Here is a 20,786-nt window from a genome sequence, read left to right on the forward strand (position 1 = left end):
TTTTTTTTTTTCTCTATCTCCCCTCAACAGCAATCCACCTTGCTGTTCAGATGCACTTCCAAAAAAGACGCAGCGGTGCAGCTTTACTAGGTCTGCGGGAGGATGACACGCAGCGGTGCAGCTTTACTAGGTCTGCGGGAGGATGACACGCAGCGGTGCAGCTTTACTAGGTCTGCGGGAGGATGACACGCAGCGGTGCAGCTTTACTAGGTCTGCGGGAGGATGAGATGCAGCGGTGCAGCTTTACTAGGTCTGCAGGAGGATGAGACGCAGTGGTGCAGCTTTACTAGGTCTGCGAGGCGATGAGATGCAGCGGTGCAGCTTTACTAGGTCTGCGGGAGGATTACACGCAGCGGTGTAGCTTTACTAGGTCTGCGGGAGGATGAGACGCAGCGGTGCAGCTTTACTAGGTCTGCGGGAGGATGAGACGCAGCTGTGCAGCTTTACTAGGTCTGCGAGGCGATGAGATGCAGCGGTGCAGCTTTACTAGGTCTGTGGGAGGATGAGACGTAGTGGTGCAGCTTCACTAGGTCTGCGGGAGGATGAGACGCAGCGGTGCAGCTTTACTAGGTCTGCGAGGCGATGAGACGCAGCGGTGCAGCTTCACTAGGTCTGTGGGAGGATGAGACGCTAGCTTGTACTGGACCCTGGTTTTGGGGAATGATCCATCAAGATCAGATGTCATTTTCTGGTATAAGCCGTGACCGGCAGAAAGCTGCCGCCGCACACAAGTAATTGGTCTCTGTTAATATTAAATGAAACACACCAGTGTTTTTTATCTTTAATTTGATACTATCCAAAGTAGTTTCCCCACAACAGAATGTTACCCTTTAGCATAGGATAGGAGATACTAGACTGATCACTGGGGGTCCAACAAACAAAACCCCCCCTTCCTCCAATGATCCCCAAAGAGCCCAGCCTTTATGAGGAGGATATGCACTGTCACACCAGACATCGTCTATGGGACTGCCGGGACTAGACGTGCCATAAACTATGCATGGCGTGAAGACAGCATGCTTCTCCTCTGCTCCATGGAGAATCGGTGAAAGGTGCCAATGGCTGGACTGCCAGGGGTCAGTAAGTCATCCCCTATCCAATGCCTGGGTGATTACCCTACAAAAAGGGGTTTGTAAAGGCTGAAGGTTATCACCAGAGATACGAAGACTCGTTACTTTATTTCTACAGTGGTTTGAGCTTTGTTTTATTGATACACAGAACCAAATCCTCTACATTCACAATTACAGGAAAAAATCTGATTATCTGCAGCCACCACTAGAGGGAGCTCACTGCATACATTATTCAGTTCCATGTGCACAGTGTATGAAGAGAGCTCCCCCTAGTGGCAGCTGCTGGCAGACAGTCAGATCTGGTGAACAGGTCAATGCAGAGGAGACGACGCTCTGCAGCACATAAAAAGCTCTGCAGCACATAAAAAGCTCTGCACAGAGTTTGAACAGATGTAAGAATAACCTTTTTTTTATAAAAACTTAGAAGAGAAAATAAAAAAAAACACAAACGACAAAAAAAAAACAAAACAATAAAACCGTAACCGCCTAGATTTTGGCTGGCATTAGAAGGCACTTATAAAATCACAGCAACCCTTATAACAAGGCACAAGGGCAGTCACTACTTCAGCTAAAATGAGGGGATCTCGCTGCTGAACGCGGAGCGGGACACTTTGACGACGCAGTCTCTGAGGAAGGAGCGGCAGATGGCGGCGTACCACTCCGGATATCTGCGATAATGGCACACGTGCTCCGAATTCTCAAAGTCCACAGACCGTGTGGGCAGCCGCCGGCGTCGCCTGCTAGCGACCATGTCCTCAATGTCGCGGTGTGCGATTATGGTGTCACTTTGGGAGTAGAGGTAGAGATGCGGCCACAGGGACGGGTCGCTCTTCATGGCGTCATAATGATTTTCATGCAGGAATCGTGTGGCGGGATACAGCAGGACCCTCAAAATAAACACCAAGACGGCAAATAACAGCAGCGCCAGGTAGCGCAGCGGGGGGCTGGTGCGGGGTCTAAGGACTGTGCTCAGCGCTCGCACCGATCCAAGGACATTGCGGTTTCCAGGAGCGCTGTCAAAGATGGTGCCGACCACATGGAGTCTGCCGAACTGGCGGTGGGAGTGCAGCAGCTCCACCATGTAGCGGTACAGCATGAAGCCGCCATTACTGAACACGTGGAACACAATGGGATTCTTGTCTATCTCGTAGTCATACAGGAGCTCCAGGAGCCTCCTCGCCTGCTCCCGAAGAGAGCTGAGGCCGAACGACTCCGCAAAAAAGACGGTGCGCCAGGCGGCCGTGTATCTGATCACAACACAGCCCTAGGAACGAGGAAAGCACAAGATCAGGGTTAAAAATCATCAGCTAGAAACATTACAGCGACCAGATGTAGGATATAAGATCTCTGCTTGTTGTCAGTCTAGGAAACTTATGTATACAAAAAAGGCAGCTGAAGGCCCGTCATTAGCGATTCTCACAGCTGTTACCCTACAACATTCGTATTAGCTAAAGGTAATCCAGAGCTGTACTCACTATTCTGCTGACTGCTATAAAAAGATTAAGGACTTGGACAAGACGTCAGTACTCTAGAGCTGCACTCACTATTCTGCTGGTGCAGTCACGGTGTACATACATTACTGATCCTGAGTTACCTCCTGTATTATACCCCAGAGCTGCACTCACTATTCTGCTGGTGCAGTCACTGTGTACATACATTACTGATCCTGAGTTACCTCCTGTATTATACCCCAGAGCTGTACTCACTATTCTGCTGGTGCAGTCACTGTGTACATACATTACTGATCCTGAGTTACCTCCTGTATTATACCCCAGAGCTGCACTCACTATTCTGCTGGTGCAGTCACTGTGTACATACATTACTGATCCTGAGTTACCTCCTGTATTATACCCCAGAGCTGTACTCACTATTCTGCTGGTGCAGTCACTGTGTACATACATTACTGATCCTGAGTTACCTCCTGTATTATACCCCAGAGCTGCACTCACTATTCTGCTGGTGCAGTCACTGTGTACATACATTACTGATCCTGAGTTACATCCTGTATGTACACAGTGACTGCACCAGCAGAATAGTGAGTGCAGCTCTGGGGTATAATACAGGAGGTAACTCAGGATCAGTAATGTATGTACACAGTGACTGCACCAGCAGAATAGTGAGTGCAGCTCTGGAGTATAATACAGGATGTATCTCAGGATCAGTAATGTACTGTATGTACACAGTGACTGCACCAGCAGAATAGTGAGTGCAGCTCTGGAGTATAATACAGGATGTAACTCAGGATCAGTAATGTATTATACTCCAGAGCTGCGCTCACTATTCTGCTGGTGCAGTCACTGTGTACATACATTACGTTACTGATCCTGAGTTACATCCTGTATTATACTCCAGAGCTGCACTCACTATTCTGCTGGTGCAATCACTGTGTACATACATTACATTACTGATCCTGAGATACATCCTGTATTATACTCCAGAGCTGCACTCACTATTCTGCTGGTGCAGTCACTGTGTACATACATTACATTACTGATCCTGAGTTACCTCCTGTATTATACCCCAGAGCTGCACTCACTATTCTGCTGGTGCAGTCACTGTGTACATACATTACTGATCCTGAGTTACCTCCTGTATTATACCCCAGAGCTGTACTCACTATTCTGCTGGTGCAGTCACTGTGTACATACATTACTGATCCTGAGTTACCTCCTGTATTATACCCCAGAGCTGCACTCACTATTCTGCTGGTGCAGTCACTGTGTACATACATTACTGATCCTGAGTTACCTCCTGTATTATACCCCAGAGCTGCACTCACTATTCTGCTGGTGCAGTCACTGTGTACATACATTACTGATCCTGAGTTACATCCTGTATGTACACAGTGACTGCACCAGCAGAATAGTGAGTGCAGCTCTGGGGTATAATACAGGAGGTAACTCAGGATCAGTAATGTATGTACACAGTGACTGCACCAGCAGAATAGTGAGTGCAGCTCTGGAGTATAATACAGGATGTATCTCAGGATCAGTAATGTACTGTATGTACACAGTGACTGCACCAGCAGAATAGTGAGTGCAGCTCTGGAGTATAATACAGGATGTAACTCAGGATCAGTAATGTATTATACTCCAGAGCTGCGCTCACTATTCTGCTGGTGCAGTCACTGTGTACATACATTACGTTACTGATCCTGAGTTACATCCTGTATTATACTCCAGAGCTGCACTCACTATTCTGCTGGTGCAATCACTGTGTACATACATTACATTACTGATCCTGAGATACATCCTGTATTATACTCCAGAGCTGCACTCACTATTCTGCTGGTGCAGTCACTGTGTACATACATTACATTACTGATCCTGAGTTACCTCCTGTATTATACCCCAGAGCTGCACTCACTATTCTGCTGGTGCAGTCACTGTGTACATACATTACATTACTGATCCTGAGTTACCTCCTGTATTATACTCCAGAGCTGCACTCACTATTCTGCTGGTGCAGTCACTGTGTACATACAGGATGTAACTCAGGATCAGTAATGTATGTACAGTGACTGCACCAGCAGAATAGTGAGTGCAGCTCTGGGGTATAATACATTACTGATCCTGAGTTACCTCCTGTAATGTATGTACACAGTGACTGCACCAGCAGAATAGTGAGTGCAGCTCTGGAGTATAATACAGGATGTAACTCAGGATCAGTAATGTATTATACTCCAGAGCTGCGCTCACTATTCTGCTGGTGCAGTCACTGTGTATATACATTACATTACTGATCCTGAGTTACATCCTGTATTATACTCCAGAGCTGCACTCACTATTCTGCTGGTGCAGTCACTGTGTATATACATTACATTACTGATCCTGAGTTACATCCTGTATTATACCCCAGAGCTGCTCTCACTATTCTGCTAGTGCAGTCACTATGTACATACATTACTGATCCTGAGTTACATCCAGTCTTATCCTGCAGAGCTGCACTCACTATTCTGCTGGTGCAGTCACTGTGTACATACATTACTGATCCCGAGTTACAGCCTGCCATATGCTGCAGAGCTGCACTCACTATTCTGCTAGTGCAGTCACTGTGTACATACATTACTGATCCTGAGTTACATCCTGTATTATACCCCAGAGCTGCACTCACTATTCTGCTGGTGCAGTCACTGTGTACATACATTACATTACTGATCCTGAGTTACATCCTGTATTATACACCAGAGCTGCACTCATTATTCTGCTGGTGCAGTCACTGTGTACATACATTACTTTACTGATCCTGAGTTACCTCCTGTATTATACCCCAGAGCTGCACTCACTATTCTGCTGGTGCAGTCACTGTGTACATACATTACATTACTGATCCTGTGTTACCTCCTGTATTATACTCCAGAGCTGCACTCACTATTCTGTGCACGCTTTGTGTATGGCTGTCCTATTCTTCCAGCTTACATGGGAGCAGACACATCTTTCCTCTAGTTTCCTTCTCGTGGGATCTGTCCTAACTTCAGGTGAGAATCACACACCCGTCTGACCCCGGCCACAGGGGAAGAGGAGACACTCACTTCCTGGTGATAGATGGAGCTGTACTTCTCTAGGTTCTTGTCCTTACATCCTCCCCATCCGAGAAGAATCACCACTGGCTCCCTCTGCTGGTCCCACTGACAGCCTGCAGGAAAAAAGGGGCATTGCTGAGTCCCGTAAGGATCAGGGGAGGGGCCACTGCAGGACACCGGAGGGGGAGGAGCCACTGCAGGACACCGGAGGGGGAGGAGCCACTGCAGGACACCGGAGGGGAGGAGCCACTGCAGGACACCGGAGGGGAGGAGCCACTGCAGGACACCGGAGGGGGAGGAGCCACTGCAGGACACCGGAGGGGGAGGAGCCACTGCAGGACACCGTCCCAATAGGTCTAATTTCGAATCGCGGACTTAGGTTCTCTGTCCGATTTATCACATCCGATGCAGAATGCAGACATTTACAATTACCGTCATGTCATCCACTCGTGCACGGTCTGCGCTCAACATTGGCTGAGATTTCTGCCATCACGAGGAACAAGCGGACGTAACAGAGCAGCGGTGACACCACACAGCCCCGGTGACACCACTAGAGACACCACACAGCCCCGGTGACACCACTAGAGACACCACACAGCCCCGGTGACACCACTAGAGACACCACACAGCCCCGGTGACACCACTAGAGACACCACACAGCCCCGGTGACACCACTAGAGACACCACACAGCCCCGGTGACACCACTAGAGACACCACACAGCCCCGGTGACACCACTAGAGACACCACACAGCCCCGGTGACACCACTAGTGACACCACACAGCCCTGGTGACACCACACAGCCCCGGTGACACCACACAGCCCCGGTGACACCACTAGTGACACCACACAGCCCTGGTGACACCACACAGCCCCGGTGACACCACTAGAAACACCACACAGCCCCGGTGACACCACACAGCCCCGATGACACCACTAGAGACACCACACAGCCCCGGTGACATCACACAGCCCCGATGACACCACTAGAGACACCACACAGCCCCGGTGACACCACACAGCCCCGATGACACCACACAGCCCCGGTGACACCACTAGAGACACCACACAGCCCCGGTGACACCACACAGCCCCGGTGACACCACTAGAGACACCACACAGCCCCGGTGACACCACTAGAGACACCACACAGCCCCGGTGACACCACTAGAGACACCACACAGCCCCGGTGACACCACACAGCCCCGGTGACACCACTAGAGACACCACACAGCCCCGGTGACACCACTAGAGACACCACACAGCCCCGGTGACACCACTAGAGACACCACACAGCCCCGGTGACACCACTAGAGACACCACACAGCCCCGGTGACACCACTAGAGACACCACACAGCCCCGGTGACACCACTAGAGACACCACACAGCCCCGGTGACACCACTAGAGACACCACACAGCCCCGGTGACACCACTAGAGACACCACACAGCCCCGGTGACACCACTAGAGACACCACACAGCCCCGGTGACACCACACAGCACCAGTGACACCACTAGAGACACCACACAGCCCCGGTATCAACACTAGAGACACCACACAGCCCCGGTGACACCACTAGAGACACCACACAGCCCCGGTGACACCACTAGAGACAACACACAGCCCCGGTGACACCACACAGCCCCGGTGACACCACTAGAGACACCACACAGCCCCGGTGACACCACTAGAGACACCACACAGCCCCGGTGACACCACTAGAGACACCACACAGCCCCGGTGACACCACTAGAGACACCACACAGCCCCGGTGACACCACACAGCCCCAGTGACACCACTAGAGACACCACACAGCCCCGGTGACACCACTAGAGACACCACACAGCCCCGGTGACACCACTAGAGACACCACACAGCCCCGGTGACACCACTAGAGACACCACACAGCCCCGGTGACACCACTAGAGACACCACACAGCCCCGGTGACACCACTAGAGACACCACACAGCCCCGGTGACACCACTAGAGACACCACACAGCCCCGGTGACACCACTAGAGACACCACACAGCCCCGGTGACACCACTAGAGACACCACACAGCCCCGGTGACACCACTAGAGACACCACACAGCCCCGGTGACACCACTAGAGACACCACACAGCCCCGGTGACACCACTAGTGACACCACACAGCCCCGGTGACACCACTAGTGACACCACACAGCCCCGGTGACACCACACAGCCCCGGTGACACCACTAGAGACACCACACAGCCCCGGTGACACCACTAGAGACACCACACAGCCCCGGTGACACCACTAGAGACACCACACAGCCCCGGTAACAACACTAGAGACACCACACAGCCCCGGTGACACCACACAGCCCCGGTGACACCACTAGAGACACCACACAGCCCCGGTGACACCACACAGCCCCGGTGACACCACTAGAGACACCACACAGCCCCGGTGACACCACACAGCCCTGGTGACACCACACAGCCCCGGTGACACCACTAGAGACACCACACAGCCCCGGTAACACCACTAGAGACACCACACAGCCCCGGTGACACCACACAGCCCCGGTGACACCACTAGAGACACCACACAGCCCCGGTGACACCACTAGAGACACCACACAGCCCCGGTGACACCACTAGTGACACCACACAGCCCTGGTGACACCACACAGCCCCGGTGACACCACTAGAGACACCACACAGCCCCGGTGACACCACACAGCCCCGGTGATACCACCCAGGCCCGGTGACACCACTAGAGACACCACCCAGGCCCGGTGACACCACTAGAGACACCACACAGCCCCGGTGACACCACTAGAGACACCACACAGCCCCGGTGACACCACTAGTGACACCACACAGCCCTGGTGACACCACACAGCCCCGGTGACACCACTAGAGACACCACACAGCCCCGGTGACACCACTAGAGACACCACACAGCCCCGGTGACACCACACAGCCCCGGTGACACCACTAGAGACACCACACAGCCCCGGTGACACCACTAGAGACACCACACAGCCCCGGTAACAACACTAGAGACACCACACAGCCCCGGTGACAACACTAGGGACACCACACAGCCCCGGTGACACCACTAGAGACACCACACAGCCCCGGTGACACCACACAGCCCCGGTGACACCACTAGAGACACCACACAGCCCCGGTGACACCACACAGCCCCGGTGACACCACACAGCCCCGGTGACACCACTAGAGACACCACACAGCCCCGGTAACAACACTAGAGACACCACACAGCCCCGGTGACACCACTAGAGACACCACACAGCCCCGGTGACACCACTAGAGACACCACACAGCCCCGGTGACACCACTAGAGACACCACACAGCCCCGGTGACACCACTAGAGACACCACACAGCCCTGGTGACACCACACAGCCCCGGTGACACCACACAGCCCCGGTGACACCACTAGTGACACCACACAGCCCTGGTGACACCACACAGCCCCGGTGACACCACTAGAAACACCACACAGCCCCGGTGACACCACACAGCCCCGATGACACCACTAGAGACACCACACAGCCCCGGTGACATCACACAGCCCCGATGACACCACTAGAGACACCACACAGCCCCGGTGACACCACACAGCCCCGATGACACCACACATCCCCGGTGACACCACTAGAGACACCACACAGCCCCGGTGACACCACACAGCCCCGGTGACACCACTAGAGACACCACACAGCCCCGGTGACACCACTAGAGACACCACACAGCCCCGGTGACACCACTAGAGACACCACACAGCCCCGGTGACACCACACAGCCCCGGTGACACCACTAGAGACACCACACAGCCCCGGTGACACCACACAGCCCCGGTGACACCACTAGAGACACCACACAGCCCCGGTGACACCACTAGAGACACCACACAGCCCCGGTGACACCACTAGAGACACCACACAGCCCCGGTGACACCACTAGAGACACCACACAGCCCCGGTGACACCACTAGAGACACCACACAGCCCCGGTGACACCACTAGAGACACCACACAGCCCCGGTGACACCACTAGAGACACCACACAGCCCCGGTATCAACACTAGAGACACCACACAGCCCCGGTAACAACACTAGAGACACCACACAGCCCCGGTGACACCACTAGAGACACCACACAGCCCCGGTGACACCACTAGAGACAACACACAGCCCCGGTGACACCACACAGCCCCGGTGACACCACTAGAGACACCACACAGCCCCGGTGACACCACTAGAGACACCACACAGCCCCGGTGACACCACTAGAGACACCACACAGCCCCGGTGACACCACTAGAGACACCACACAGCCCCGGTGACACCACTAGAGACACCACACAGCCCCGGTGACACCACACAGCCCCGGTGACACCACTAGAGACACCACACAGCCCCGGTGACACCACTAGAGACACCACACAGCCCCGGTGACACCACTAGAGACACCACACAGCCCCGGTGACACCACTAGAGACACCACACAGCCCCGGTGACACCACTAGAGACACCACACAGCCCCGGTGACACCACTAGAGACACCACACAGCCCCGGTGACACCACTAGAGACACCACACAGCCCCGGTGACACCACTAGAGACACCACACAGCCCCGGTGACACCACTAGAGACACCACACAGCCCCGGTGACACCACTAGAGACACCACACAGCCCCGGTGACACCACTAGAGACACCACACAGCCCCGGTGACACCACTAGAGACACCACACAGCCCCGGTGACACCACTAGTGACACCACACAGCCCCGGTGACACCACTAGTGACACCACACAGCCCCGGTGACACCACACAGCCCCGGTGACACCACTAGAGACACCACACAGCCCCGGTGACACCACTAGAGACACCACACAGCCCCGGTGACACCACTAGAGACACCACACAGCCCCGGTAACAACACTAGAGACACCACACAGCCCCGGTGACACCACACAGCCCCGGTGACACCACTAGAGACACCACACAGCCCCGGTGACACCACACAGCCCCGGTGACACCACTAGAGACACCACACAGCCCCGGTGACACCACACAGCCCTGGTGACACCACACAGCCCCGGTGACACCACTAGAGACACCACACAGCCCTGGTAACAACACTAGAGACACCACACAGCCCCGGTAACACCACTAGAGACACCACACAGCCCCGGTGACACCACACAGCCCCGGTGACACCACACAGCCCCGGTGACACCACTAGAGACACCACACAGCCCCGGTGACACCACTAGTGACACCACACAGCCCCGGTGACACCACACAGCCCCGGTGACACCACTAGAGACACCACACAGCCCCGGTGACACCACACAGCCCCGGTGATACCACCCAGGCCCGGTGACACCACTAGAGACACCACCCAGGCCCGGTGACACCACTAGAGACACCACACAGCCCCGGTGACACCACTAGAGACACCACACAGCCCCGGTGACACCACTAGTGACACCACACAGCCCTGGTGACACCACACAGCCCCGGTGACACCACTAGAGACACCACACAGCCCCGGTGACACCACTAGAGACACCACACAGGCCCGGTGACACCACACAGCCCCGGTGACACCACTAGAGACACCACACAGCCCCGGTGACACCACTAGAGACACCACACAGCCCCGGTAACAACACTAGAGACACCACACAGCCCCGGTGACAACACTAGGGACACCACACAGCCCCGGTGACACCACTAGAGACACCACACAGCCCCGGTGACACCACACAGCCCCGGTGACACCACTAGAGACACCACACAGCCCCGGTGACACCACTAGTGACACCACACAGCCCCGGTGACACCACACAGCCCCGGTGACACCACTAGAGACACCACACAGCCCCGGTAACAACACTAGAGACACCACACAGCCCCGGTGACACCACTAGAGACACCACACAGCCCCGGTGACACCACTAGAGACACCACACAGCCCCGGTGACACCACACAGCCCCGGTGACACCACTAGAGACACCACACAGCCCCGGTGACACCACTAGAGACACCACACAGCCCCGGTGACACCACTAGTGACACCACACAGCCCTGGTGACACCACACAGCCCCGGTGACACCACTAGAGACACCACACAGCCCCGGTGACACCACACAGCCCCGGTGACACCACTAGAGACACCACCCAGGCCCGGTGACACCACTAGAGACACCACCCAGCCCCGGTGACACCACTAGAGACACCACACAGCCCCGGTGACACCACTAGAGACACCACACAGCCCTGGTGACACCACACAGCCCCGGTGACACCACTAGAGACACCACACAGCCCCGGTGACACCACACAGCCCCGGTGACACCACTAGAGACACCACCCAGGCCCGGTGACACCACTAGAGACACCACACAGCCCCGGTGACACCACTAGAGACACCACACAGCCCCGGTGACACCACTAGTGACACCACACAGCCCTGGTGACACCACACAGCCCCGGTGACACCACACAGCCCCGGTGACACCACTAGAGACACCACACAGCCCCGGTGACACCACACAGCCCCGGTGACACCACTAGAGACACCACACAGCCCCGGTGACACCACACAGCCCCGGTGACACCACTAGAGACACCACACAGCCCCGGTGACACCACATAGCCCCGGTGACACCACACAGCCCCGGTGACACCACTAGAGACACCACACAGCCCCGGTGACACCACTAGAGACACCACCCAGGCCCGGTGACACCACTAGAGACACCACACAGCCCCGGTGACACCACTAGAGACACCACACAGCCCCGGTGACACCACTAGTGACACCACACAGCCCCGGTGACACCACTAGAGACACCACACAGCCCCGGTGACACCACTAGAGACACCACACAGCCCTGGTGACACCACACAGCCCCGGTGACACCACTAGAGACACCACACAGCCCCGGTGACACCACTAGAGACACCACACAGCCCCGGAGACACTAGTGACACCACACAGCCCGGGTTATCCTGATTTTCCCCTTGAAGCTGCTCTGCCGGACGCGGTTGCTATAGTAACCACCCCTTTCCCGCCGGTCTCTCCGCAGCCTGCACACTCCCGGGAGCCATGTGATGCGAGGTCTCACCCTGCAGCGCCGGCTCAGGCAGCACGATCGTGTAGTCCATGTCTGTATCGGGCATGCTGCTCCGCGCCGACCTCCCAACCCCGAGTCCAACAGAGCGGACGCATCCGCCGCCGGAACTCTCTCTCAGACGCTGAGCCAATCAGCAGCTTGGTAGGGGACCACCTGATCTCACCACGCCCACACTGAGTGACCCTGCACATTAGCAGCCAATGAGTCCTTAGATATTGTCGCTAAGCAACCTGCCCGCTAGTTCACCCGAAGTTGATTGTTTATAGCTGGAATACCCCGCCCCTCAGAAAGGAGCTCACATCTGATTGGTTGCGGTAAATTGTCCCTGTATTTAATTGGTTCACGTCTCTCTGTCAGTGGTTGTGATTGGTTTTCATACTTGTTCGAGAGTGACACGGAGAGCGCGGGCAGGTGAGAGAGCGACGGGGACGGAGGCGGCAAATGCGGGGGCGCAGGATGAGGTACAGCGGGGAGTATCACAGGAGGGGATACAGCGGGGAGTATCACAGGATGGGATACAGCGGGGAGTATCACAGGAGGGGATACAGCGGGGAGTATCACAGGAGGGGATACAGCGGGGAGTATCACAGGAGGGGATACAGCGGGGAGTATCACAGGATGGGATACAGCAGGGAGTATCACAGGATGGGATACAGCAGGGAGTATCACAGGAGGGGATACAGCAGGGAGTATCACAGGAGGGGATACAGCGGGGAGTATCACAGGATGGGATACAGCGGGGAGTATCACAGGATGGGATACAGCGGGGAGTATCACAGGAGGGGATACAGCGGGGAGTATCACAGGATGGGATACAGCGGGGAGTATCACAGGATGGGATACAGCGGGGAGTATCACAGGAGGGGATACAGCGGGGAGTATCACAGGATGGGATACAGCGGGGAGTATCACAGGATGGGATACAGCAGGGAGTATCACAGGAGGGGATACAGCGGGGAGTATCACAGGAGGGGATACAGCGGGGAGTATCACAGGAGGGGATACAGCGGGGAGTATCACAGGAGGGGATACAGCGGGGAGTATCACAGGAGGGGATACAGCGGGGAGTATCACAGGAGGGGATACAGCGGGGAGTATCACAGGATGGGATACAGCAGGGAGTATCACAGGATGGGATACAGCAGGGAGTATCACAGGAGGGGATACAGCAGGGAGTATCACAGGAGGGGATACAGCGGGGAGTATCACAGGATGGGATACAGCGGGGAGTATCACAGGATGGGATACAGCGGGGAGTATCACAGGAGGGGATACAGCGGGGAGTATCACAGGATGGGATACAGCGGGGAGTATCACAGGATGGGATACAGCAGGGAGTATCACAGGAGGGGATACAGCGGGGAGTATCACAGGATGGGATACAGCGGGGAGTATCACAGGATGGGATACAGCAGGGAGTATCACAGGAGGGGATACAGCGGGGAGTATCACAGGATGGGATACAGCGGGGAGTATCACAGGAGGGGATACAGCGGGGAGTATCACAGGAGGGGATACAGCGGGGAGTATCACAGGAGGGGATACAGCGGGGAGTATCACAGGAGGGGATACAGCAGGGAGTATCACAGGATGGGATACAGCAGGGAGTATCACAGGATGGGATACAGCGGGGAGTATCACAGGATGGGATACAGCAGGGAGTATCACAGGAGGGGATACAGCGGGGAGTATCACAGGATGGGATACAGCGGGGAGTATCACAGGATGGGATACAGCAGGGAGTATCACAGGAGGGGATACAGCGGGGAGTATCACAGGATGGGATACAGCGGGGAGTATCACAGGATGGGATACAGCAGGGAGTATCACAGGAGGGGATACAGCGGGGAGTATCACAGGATGGGATACAGCAGGGAGTATCACAGGAGGGGATACAGCGGGGAGTATCACAGGATGGGATACAGCGGGGAGTATCACAGGATGGGATACAGCAGGGAGTATCACAGGAGGGGATACAGCGGGGAGTATCACAGGATGGGATACAGCGGGGAGTATCACAGGATGGGATACAGCAGGGAGTATCACAGGAGGGGATGAGATACAGCAGGGAGTATCACAGGATGGGATGAGATACAGCGGGGAGAATCACACAGGAATGAATGAATTTCCAAATTGGGGAGAGCTCCTATATTTGCAGCTTGTTCCCCCTGATCTGGAGCCTGCGGTTCTGATTGGTGCCTGTGTAGGAGCGTTCACACTGTGGCCATGTTAAGGACAGAGCCAGATATAAACTAATGGAGCAAATCCCCAGCAGTACATAGTGCACGGAAATAGAGTTGGGCCGTCTGGTGCGTGCAGCTTGTGCATGATGTTCTGTCCATGCGCTGTCACCGTGCGCTGTCACCGTGCGCTGTCACCGTGCGCTGTCACCAGTCACTGCAGGGATTTGCTGCTTTCTTTGCATCTTAGGTTCTGTTTGCAGCGGGTTCCCAGCAGGACTGGTGAGAATCGCAGACAATATGGCCGGGATTCTTTGCGGACGGTGTTTTGTCCATGTTACACAGTCTGGAAGCTGCGATCGCTGCAGTGCCATGTGCAGAATATGATGTTCACAGACAGAACAGCGGTGATAGACCCCTACAGACACATAAAGAAAGCTCCACGTCCTCCTAGCATGGCGGACAGCAGTGGAAATGCTGCAGACCCCGCACGACAGCCCACCGTGTCACATAAGGGAGTGTGGCAGGGTCCCATGTAAGGTGCAGCTGGGTGAGCAGTCCTGGGAGCTCCGGAGTCTTCTCGGTTGTCCTTGCCCATTATTTTGTGTTTCTTTTTACAATATTTTTTATTGATTTTTAACATTATAATTGTACAATAAAATTAGATACACTTAGTTTACAAACTCTTAGACTTAGTTTCCTTTACTTCCATTTTCAAAATGAAAGAATCACAGAGTAATTGAAAAAGAAAAAACAAACAAAACCTACAATTCCCCAGCTGCCCTTCCTCTGAGACATGCAGGGTATTCTGCCGTCTTTGTGTTTCCAGTGTTCACGTGTTTCCTATCCACAGTATCTCCTCGGATGTTGGACTTTGTTATGTAATCTCCATACACTGTTCTCTCCACAGAGTGACGTGGCTGAGCACTCCTGCACCTGTAGACACATCATCCTTATGAAATAAATGGCTCTCGGCACCCCAGTCTATAAACATCCAGGCCATCGGCAAGGGACAGCGGATGCCCCCAATCCTGGTGACAGTCAGGGTTTTCCCCGGAATAATCTCTTCAGGGGCCGCCAGTTCAGGTCGGATGAGGGTTCGTTCAGCCCCGGTGTCCTTGAGGCCTGTAGCGACATGGCCCCCCATGGTGACGTGCTGCACATTGTCATAGACCCTCCCAAACGCCCCACCCACCAAAAGAACGGCCGCATTAGGCCCTGAGGCCTTGGCTGGGGGGTTCTTCTGCTTTTCCAGACAGGTGGCGCTGATATGACCAGTCCTATTGCAGAAAAAACACCTGCGAGGGTCTGATGTAGGACTGGTGTTGGCAAAGGGGACGGGGCCTCCGGTGAGTTGCCTGGCAGTGGCACTGGGGTTGGTTGCAGGCTTACCCCCTCTCCAGCTGGCAGTGACTGGCTTCCGCACTTCCGGTTTACGGTTGGCCTCATAGGCGTCGGCAATCTGTTCTGCTTTATCCGCGTCTTTGGGCTCTCGGTCCATCTCGAACTGTCGCACCTCAGCTGGGCAAAGATGTAGAAACTGGTCTTTGATCATCAGGTCTCACAGCTGCTCAAAGGTGGTCGCTGACAGTCCTTGGATCCACTGGTTTTGCGGTAAACCTCAGGTGTAAGCTGGTACTTCATTATCAGGGCCTGCTTGATGGCCTCATAGTCTTCATCTTGGTCTGGCGGGAGAGAAGCAAAAGCCTCCAGTGTTTTGCCTTTTAGCCCTGGGGTCAGGTATCAGGCCCATTGGTTCTCAGGCAGCCAGTACTGTTTGCAGGCTTTCTCAAATGCCCGCAAAAAGGTGTCCAAGTCCCTGTCCTTTCTATCACAGGAAAGTGCTCTGGCCGGAGTTTAGGGGACGGAGGGTTGCTGGGCTCACTGCTCCGCGTGGTAGATAATACCCCTAGCTGGGCCATCTGCAGTTCATGGGCCCAGCGAGCTCGGGCCTCCCTATCGGCTCTCTCTGCCTCCCGCTGCTCTGCTTTTTTTTGGTATTGCTGGATCAGCCTCAGACGTCCATCACGGTCCTCAGAGGGGAGTTGTTCCAAGGCCATCTGCAGGTGGGGTTCCAATCCACCCTGGTTGCTAGTAGGGCCGGCATTCGGTGGTTGGACCTCTGCTGCAGCACCATTTGCTCTTGGGCTGGCTTCTGCATCCGCTGGGCTCTGAGCAATTTCCAGTTGCACCAGAGCTGCGACCAGTTGGCTTTTGTTTTTGCACGTGGCGTCAATCTGTCTCAACCCACAAAGGGCAATGAGTGTCCTTGTTATGCTGCTTATACCAGCCTTCTCCAAGTGTAGCCATCATTGCCAAATAAAAGATAGGATGGAAAAACAAAGAGAAAGGGAGGGAGTAACTGAAAGTACACACGGTATCGTCTCAGGACTAGTAAACACTGAGCTCGTTCTCCAAAACTTTTTGCTCAGGGTCCTCGCAAGAACATTGCAAGTTTTTAGTGAGAGGAATGATTGCTCAAACCAGATCACTAATGCTCTGTTATCCCGCCTCTCTGTCACCAATATGTCATGAACCAGGAGTCAGGCAGGAATTATAATTATCAAACGCCGTCCATCGCTGCCAGTTCTGCCCAAGCAGCTCAGAACACTTCGCTGCCACCAGCTCCTATTACTATGATTGGGTTGGGTCCTGACCCGCTATTAATCAGTAGCGTGATTTACTTCATAGGACGTTGGGGGTACGTTTTAGAGCAAGGAGAACAAGACTAGTAAATATTATAACTTTTACTCCAAAAAGATTAGGCAGTGTTTACCAAAAGTATAAAAAATTATATTACAAGATGAGACAATTAAAATATGTACAGAGCGATTACAAAATAAAAGGGTTGAAAGTAGAAAATAAAATTACTTTTGTCTTATGTCATTCCATGGTGAAAAAAATGTAGAAAAAAGTGGGCACTCACCATCTGCTAATATTCAGTCTTTATTGTGCCACATGCCAAATGCAGAAATAGCAGGGAGAAACGTGATCTGAAAAGACGACGATCGTTTCGCGCTGCTGCGCTTCCTCAGGTCTTAATGCAGAGTGTGAGTGGGAAGACTCTATATAGCGGAAACCACCACCAGGTGGCCACCCACTCACCTGCATCATCACAATCCTACTAGTCTAATAAAAACATAAAAGTGATTAAAAACAATGTGAAAATAAGCACTTACATAAATCTGAAATTTTGAACATGAACTGTGCAACCAACATCATATTATATTATCAACTCTCCATTATAAATATACTGACATATCCAGTCTCTCGTTTAACCCCAAGGGTCCTGTAGCATTAACCCTCATGATCCACTTCCCCTCTCTTCTCAGAAGCAGTTTATGATGATCTCCTCCCCGATCAGATGAAACTACTTTTTCTAGTCCCGTAAATCTCAAGACTGACGCATCCCCTCCATGATGTAAACGCATATGTGATATTAACCGATGGACACCCTTGCCAGTGCTGATCGAATTGAAATGTTCTCTGGACCTCACAAACAACGGTCTAATAGTTTTCCCAATGTAGTAAAATCCACATGGGCAGAACAAGGCATATACCACGTGTGGTCCTGCATGAAATGAACTGCTGCACTTTATGTGGGACAGGACCTAGTCTTATTGGTTTGTCAATCATGTGATACCCACAAAAATTGCAGTGACCGCATTTGTAGTTACCCTGGGGAGTCCTGTCCTGAAGCCAATTACATCGATTTGTACTGATATTATTATGGACTTAAATGTCTTTTAAATTCTTACTCCGACGGCACGCAAATAGCGTTTACATCATGGAGGGGATGCGTCAGTTTTGAGATATCTCTATCACATTTATATTATCATGACACATTGTATGGAATAATGGAATATTGGGCTCAGTTTTTCCTTCTCTTTTTGTTGTACACCTTCCTCACTCTTTCAGTTATGGAAAAGAAAGTTTGGACAATGTATCAGACGATTTGTTGCGTTGTTTCAATGAATTTGGCACATGTTCCCGTCACCTTGCCTTCCCTGGCCACATCCCTTTCCACCTGATCTCTACACACTAAAAAATTGGCCGAGCTGCCAGGACTGGCAAAAAATGCCAAAAGTTGCGCAATTTCTGTACAACTTTGAGTTGCTTAAAAATGTGAAACATTTCATGAAATCTTACTCCCGATTTCTGGTGAAAACTCCTTGAGAAATCCGGTCCCAATTTTTTTTTTTTTACCAGGATGTGAGTAGAGAGGGCTAGTTCTGAGCAGATGGAGCGTGCGGAGAAACATGGCGCCTCATTGCTTCATCTCCCTGTACAGAAAGAAGTGACGCTGCGATGCGCCATTCTTACCACCGGTGACAGGACCATTAGCGCTAACCACAGTTCATCCTCCGTGCAGGATCTGATCGCCATGTCGTCTGTCAAAGAGCAGGAAGCCATCGCTCGACTCATGACGTTTTTTAGAGAATGGGACAACGGGAACAAAGTGACGCGGAGCCGGATCCTGAAAAACTTCATTACCTACAACCGCGGAAAGACGGCTCCGGAGCTGGAGCAAGAGTTCTCCCAGGGCGGCAGCTTGTTCTTGGCTCGGCTGACAACCTGGTTACGCCTGTCGTATCCTTCACTTACTGACACGTGGAGCTCTGCTGTGCTGCTGTATACTGTGCGGTAATAACACCCCTGTGTATACTATGTACATACTATATACTGCACAGTACTAACACCCCTGTATATACTATGTACTGCACAGTACTAACACCCCTGTATATACTATATACTGCACAGTACTAACACCCCTGTATATACTATGTACATACTATATACTGCGCGGTACTAACACCCCTGTGTATACTATGTATATACTATATACTGCACAGTACTAACACCCCTGTATATACTATATACTGCACAGTACTAACACCCCTGTATATACTATGTACATACCATATACTGCACAGTACTAACACCCCTGTATACTATGTATATACTATATACTGCACAGTACTAACACCCCTGTATATACGATGTACATATTATATACTGCACAGTACTAACACCCCTGTATATACTATATACTGCGCTGTACTAACACCCCTGTATATACTATATACTGCACAGTACTAACACCCCTGTATATACTATGTACATACCATATACTGCACAGTACTAACACCCCTGTATATGCTATGTACATACTATATACTGCGCTGTACTAACACCCCTGTATACTATGTATATACTATATACTGCACAGCACTAACACCCCTGTATATACTATGTACATACTATATACTGCACAGTACTAACACCCCTGTATATACTATATACTGCACAGTACTAACACCCCTGTATATACTATGTACATACTATATACTGCGCGGTACTAACACCCCTGTATACTATGTATATACTATATACTGCACAGTACTAACACCCCTGTATATACTATGTACATACTATATACTGCACAGTACTAACACCCCTGTATATACTATGTACATACTATATACTGCACAGTACTAACACCCCTGTATATACTATGTACATACTATATACTGCACAGTACTAACACCCCTGTATATACTATATACTGCACAGTACTAACACCCCTGTATATACTATATACTGCGCGGTACTAACACCCCTGTATATAGTATGTACTGTCTATTACTAACACCCCTGTACAGGTCCTTCTCAAAAAATTAGCATATAGTGTTAAATTTCATTATTTACCATAATGTAATGATTACAATTAAACTTTCATATATTATAGATTCATTATCCACCAACTGAAATTTGTCAGGTCTTTTATTGTTTTAATACTGATGATTTTGGCCTACAACTCCTGATAACCCAAAAAACCTGTCTCAATAAATTAGCATATCA

At 52.4% G+C, this 20,786-nt stretch overlaps 2 protein-coding genes across 7 annotated transcripts in view; one reads left to right on the top strand and one right to left on the bottom strand.

The window, feature by feature from the left end:
- Positions 1-557: 557 nt before the first annotated feature.
- Positions 558-12,980, bottom strand: TMEM53 (transmembrane protein 53). The gene is made up of 3 exons (XM_077277855.1): positions 12,736-12,980; positions 5,599-5,702; positions 558-2,331 (listed from the first exon to the last, which is right to left on the bottom strand). Exons 1-3 carry the CDS (start codon positions 12,788-12,790, stop codon positions 1,636-1,638), a joined length of 855 nt encoding a protein of 284 aa, XP_077133970.1. The 5' UTR covers positions 12,791-12,980; the 3' UTR covers positions 558-1,635.
- ARMH1 (armadillo like helical domain containing 1) overlaps positions 12,947-20,786 on the top strand; it is a 108,203-nt gene continuing 100,363 nt past the window's right edge. The window contains exons 1-2 of one of the 6 annotated variants that reach the window (XM_077277853.1): positions 12,947-13,058; positions 19,297-19,514. In XM_077277853.1, the coding sequence (XP_077133968.1) occupies positions 19,309-19,514 (206 nt within the window). In that variant the 5' untranslated portion in view covers positions 12,947-13,058; positions 19,297-19,308. The other 5 variants (XM_077277854.1, XM_077277852.1, XM_077277850.1 and 2 more) reach the window with 5 other exon arrangements.

Source organism: Ranitomeya variabilis, chromosome 8 (genome assembly GCF_051348905.1).
Source record: "Ranitomeya variabilis isolate aRanVar5 chromosome 8, aRanVar5.hap1, whole genome shotgun sequence".
Classification (NCBI taxonomy): Eukaryota; Metazoa; Chordata; class Amphibia; order Anura; family Dendrobatidae; genus Ranitomeya; species Ranitomeya variabilis.

Excerpts from the sequence above, each read along its gene's own strand:
- TMEM53 (XM_077277855.1), bottom strand. The coding sequence starts at position 12,790 with ATGCCCGATACAGACATGGACTACACGATCGTGCTGCCTGAGCCGGCG. Across the intron at positions 5,703-12,735 it reads GCCTGAGCCGGCGCTGCAGG|GCTGTCAGTGGGACCAGCAG; the intron begins GTGAGACCTCGC and ends TTTTTCCTGCAG. Across the intron at positions 2,332-5,598 it reads GCTCCATCTATCACCAGGAA|GGCTGTGTTGTGATCAGATA; the intron begins GTGAGTGTCTCC and ends CCTCGTTCCTAG.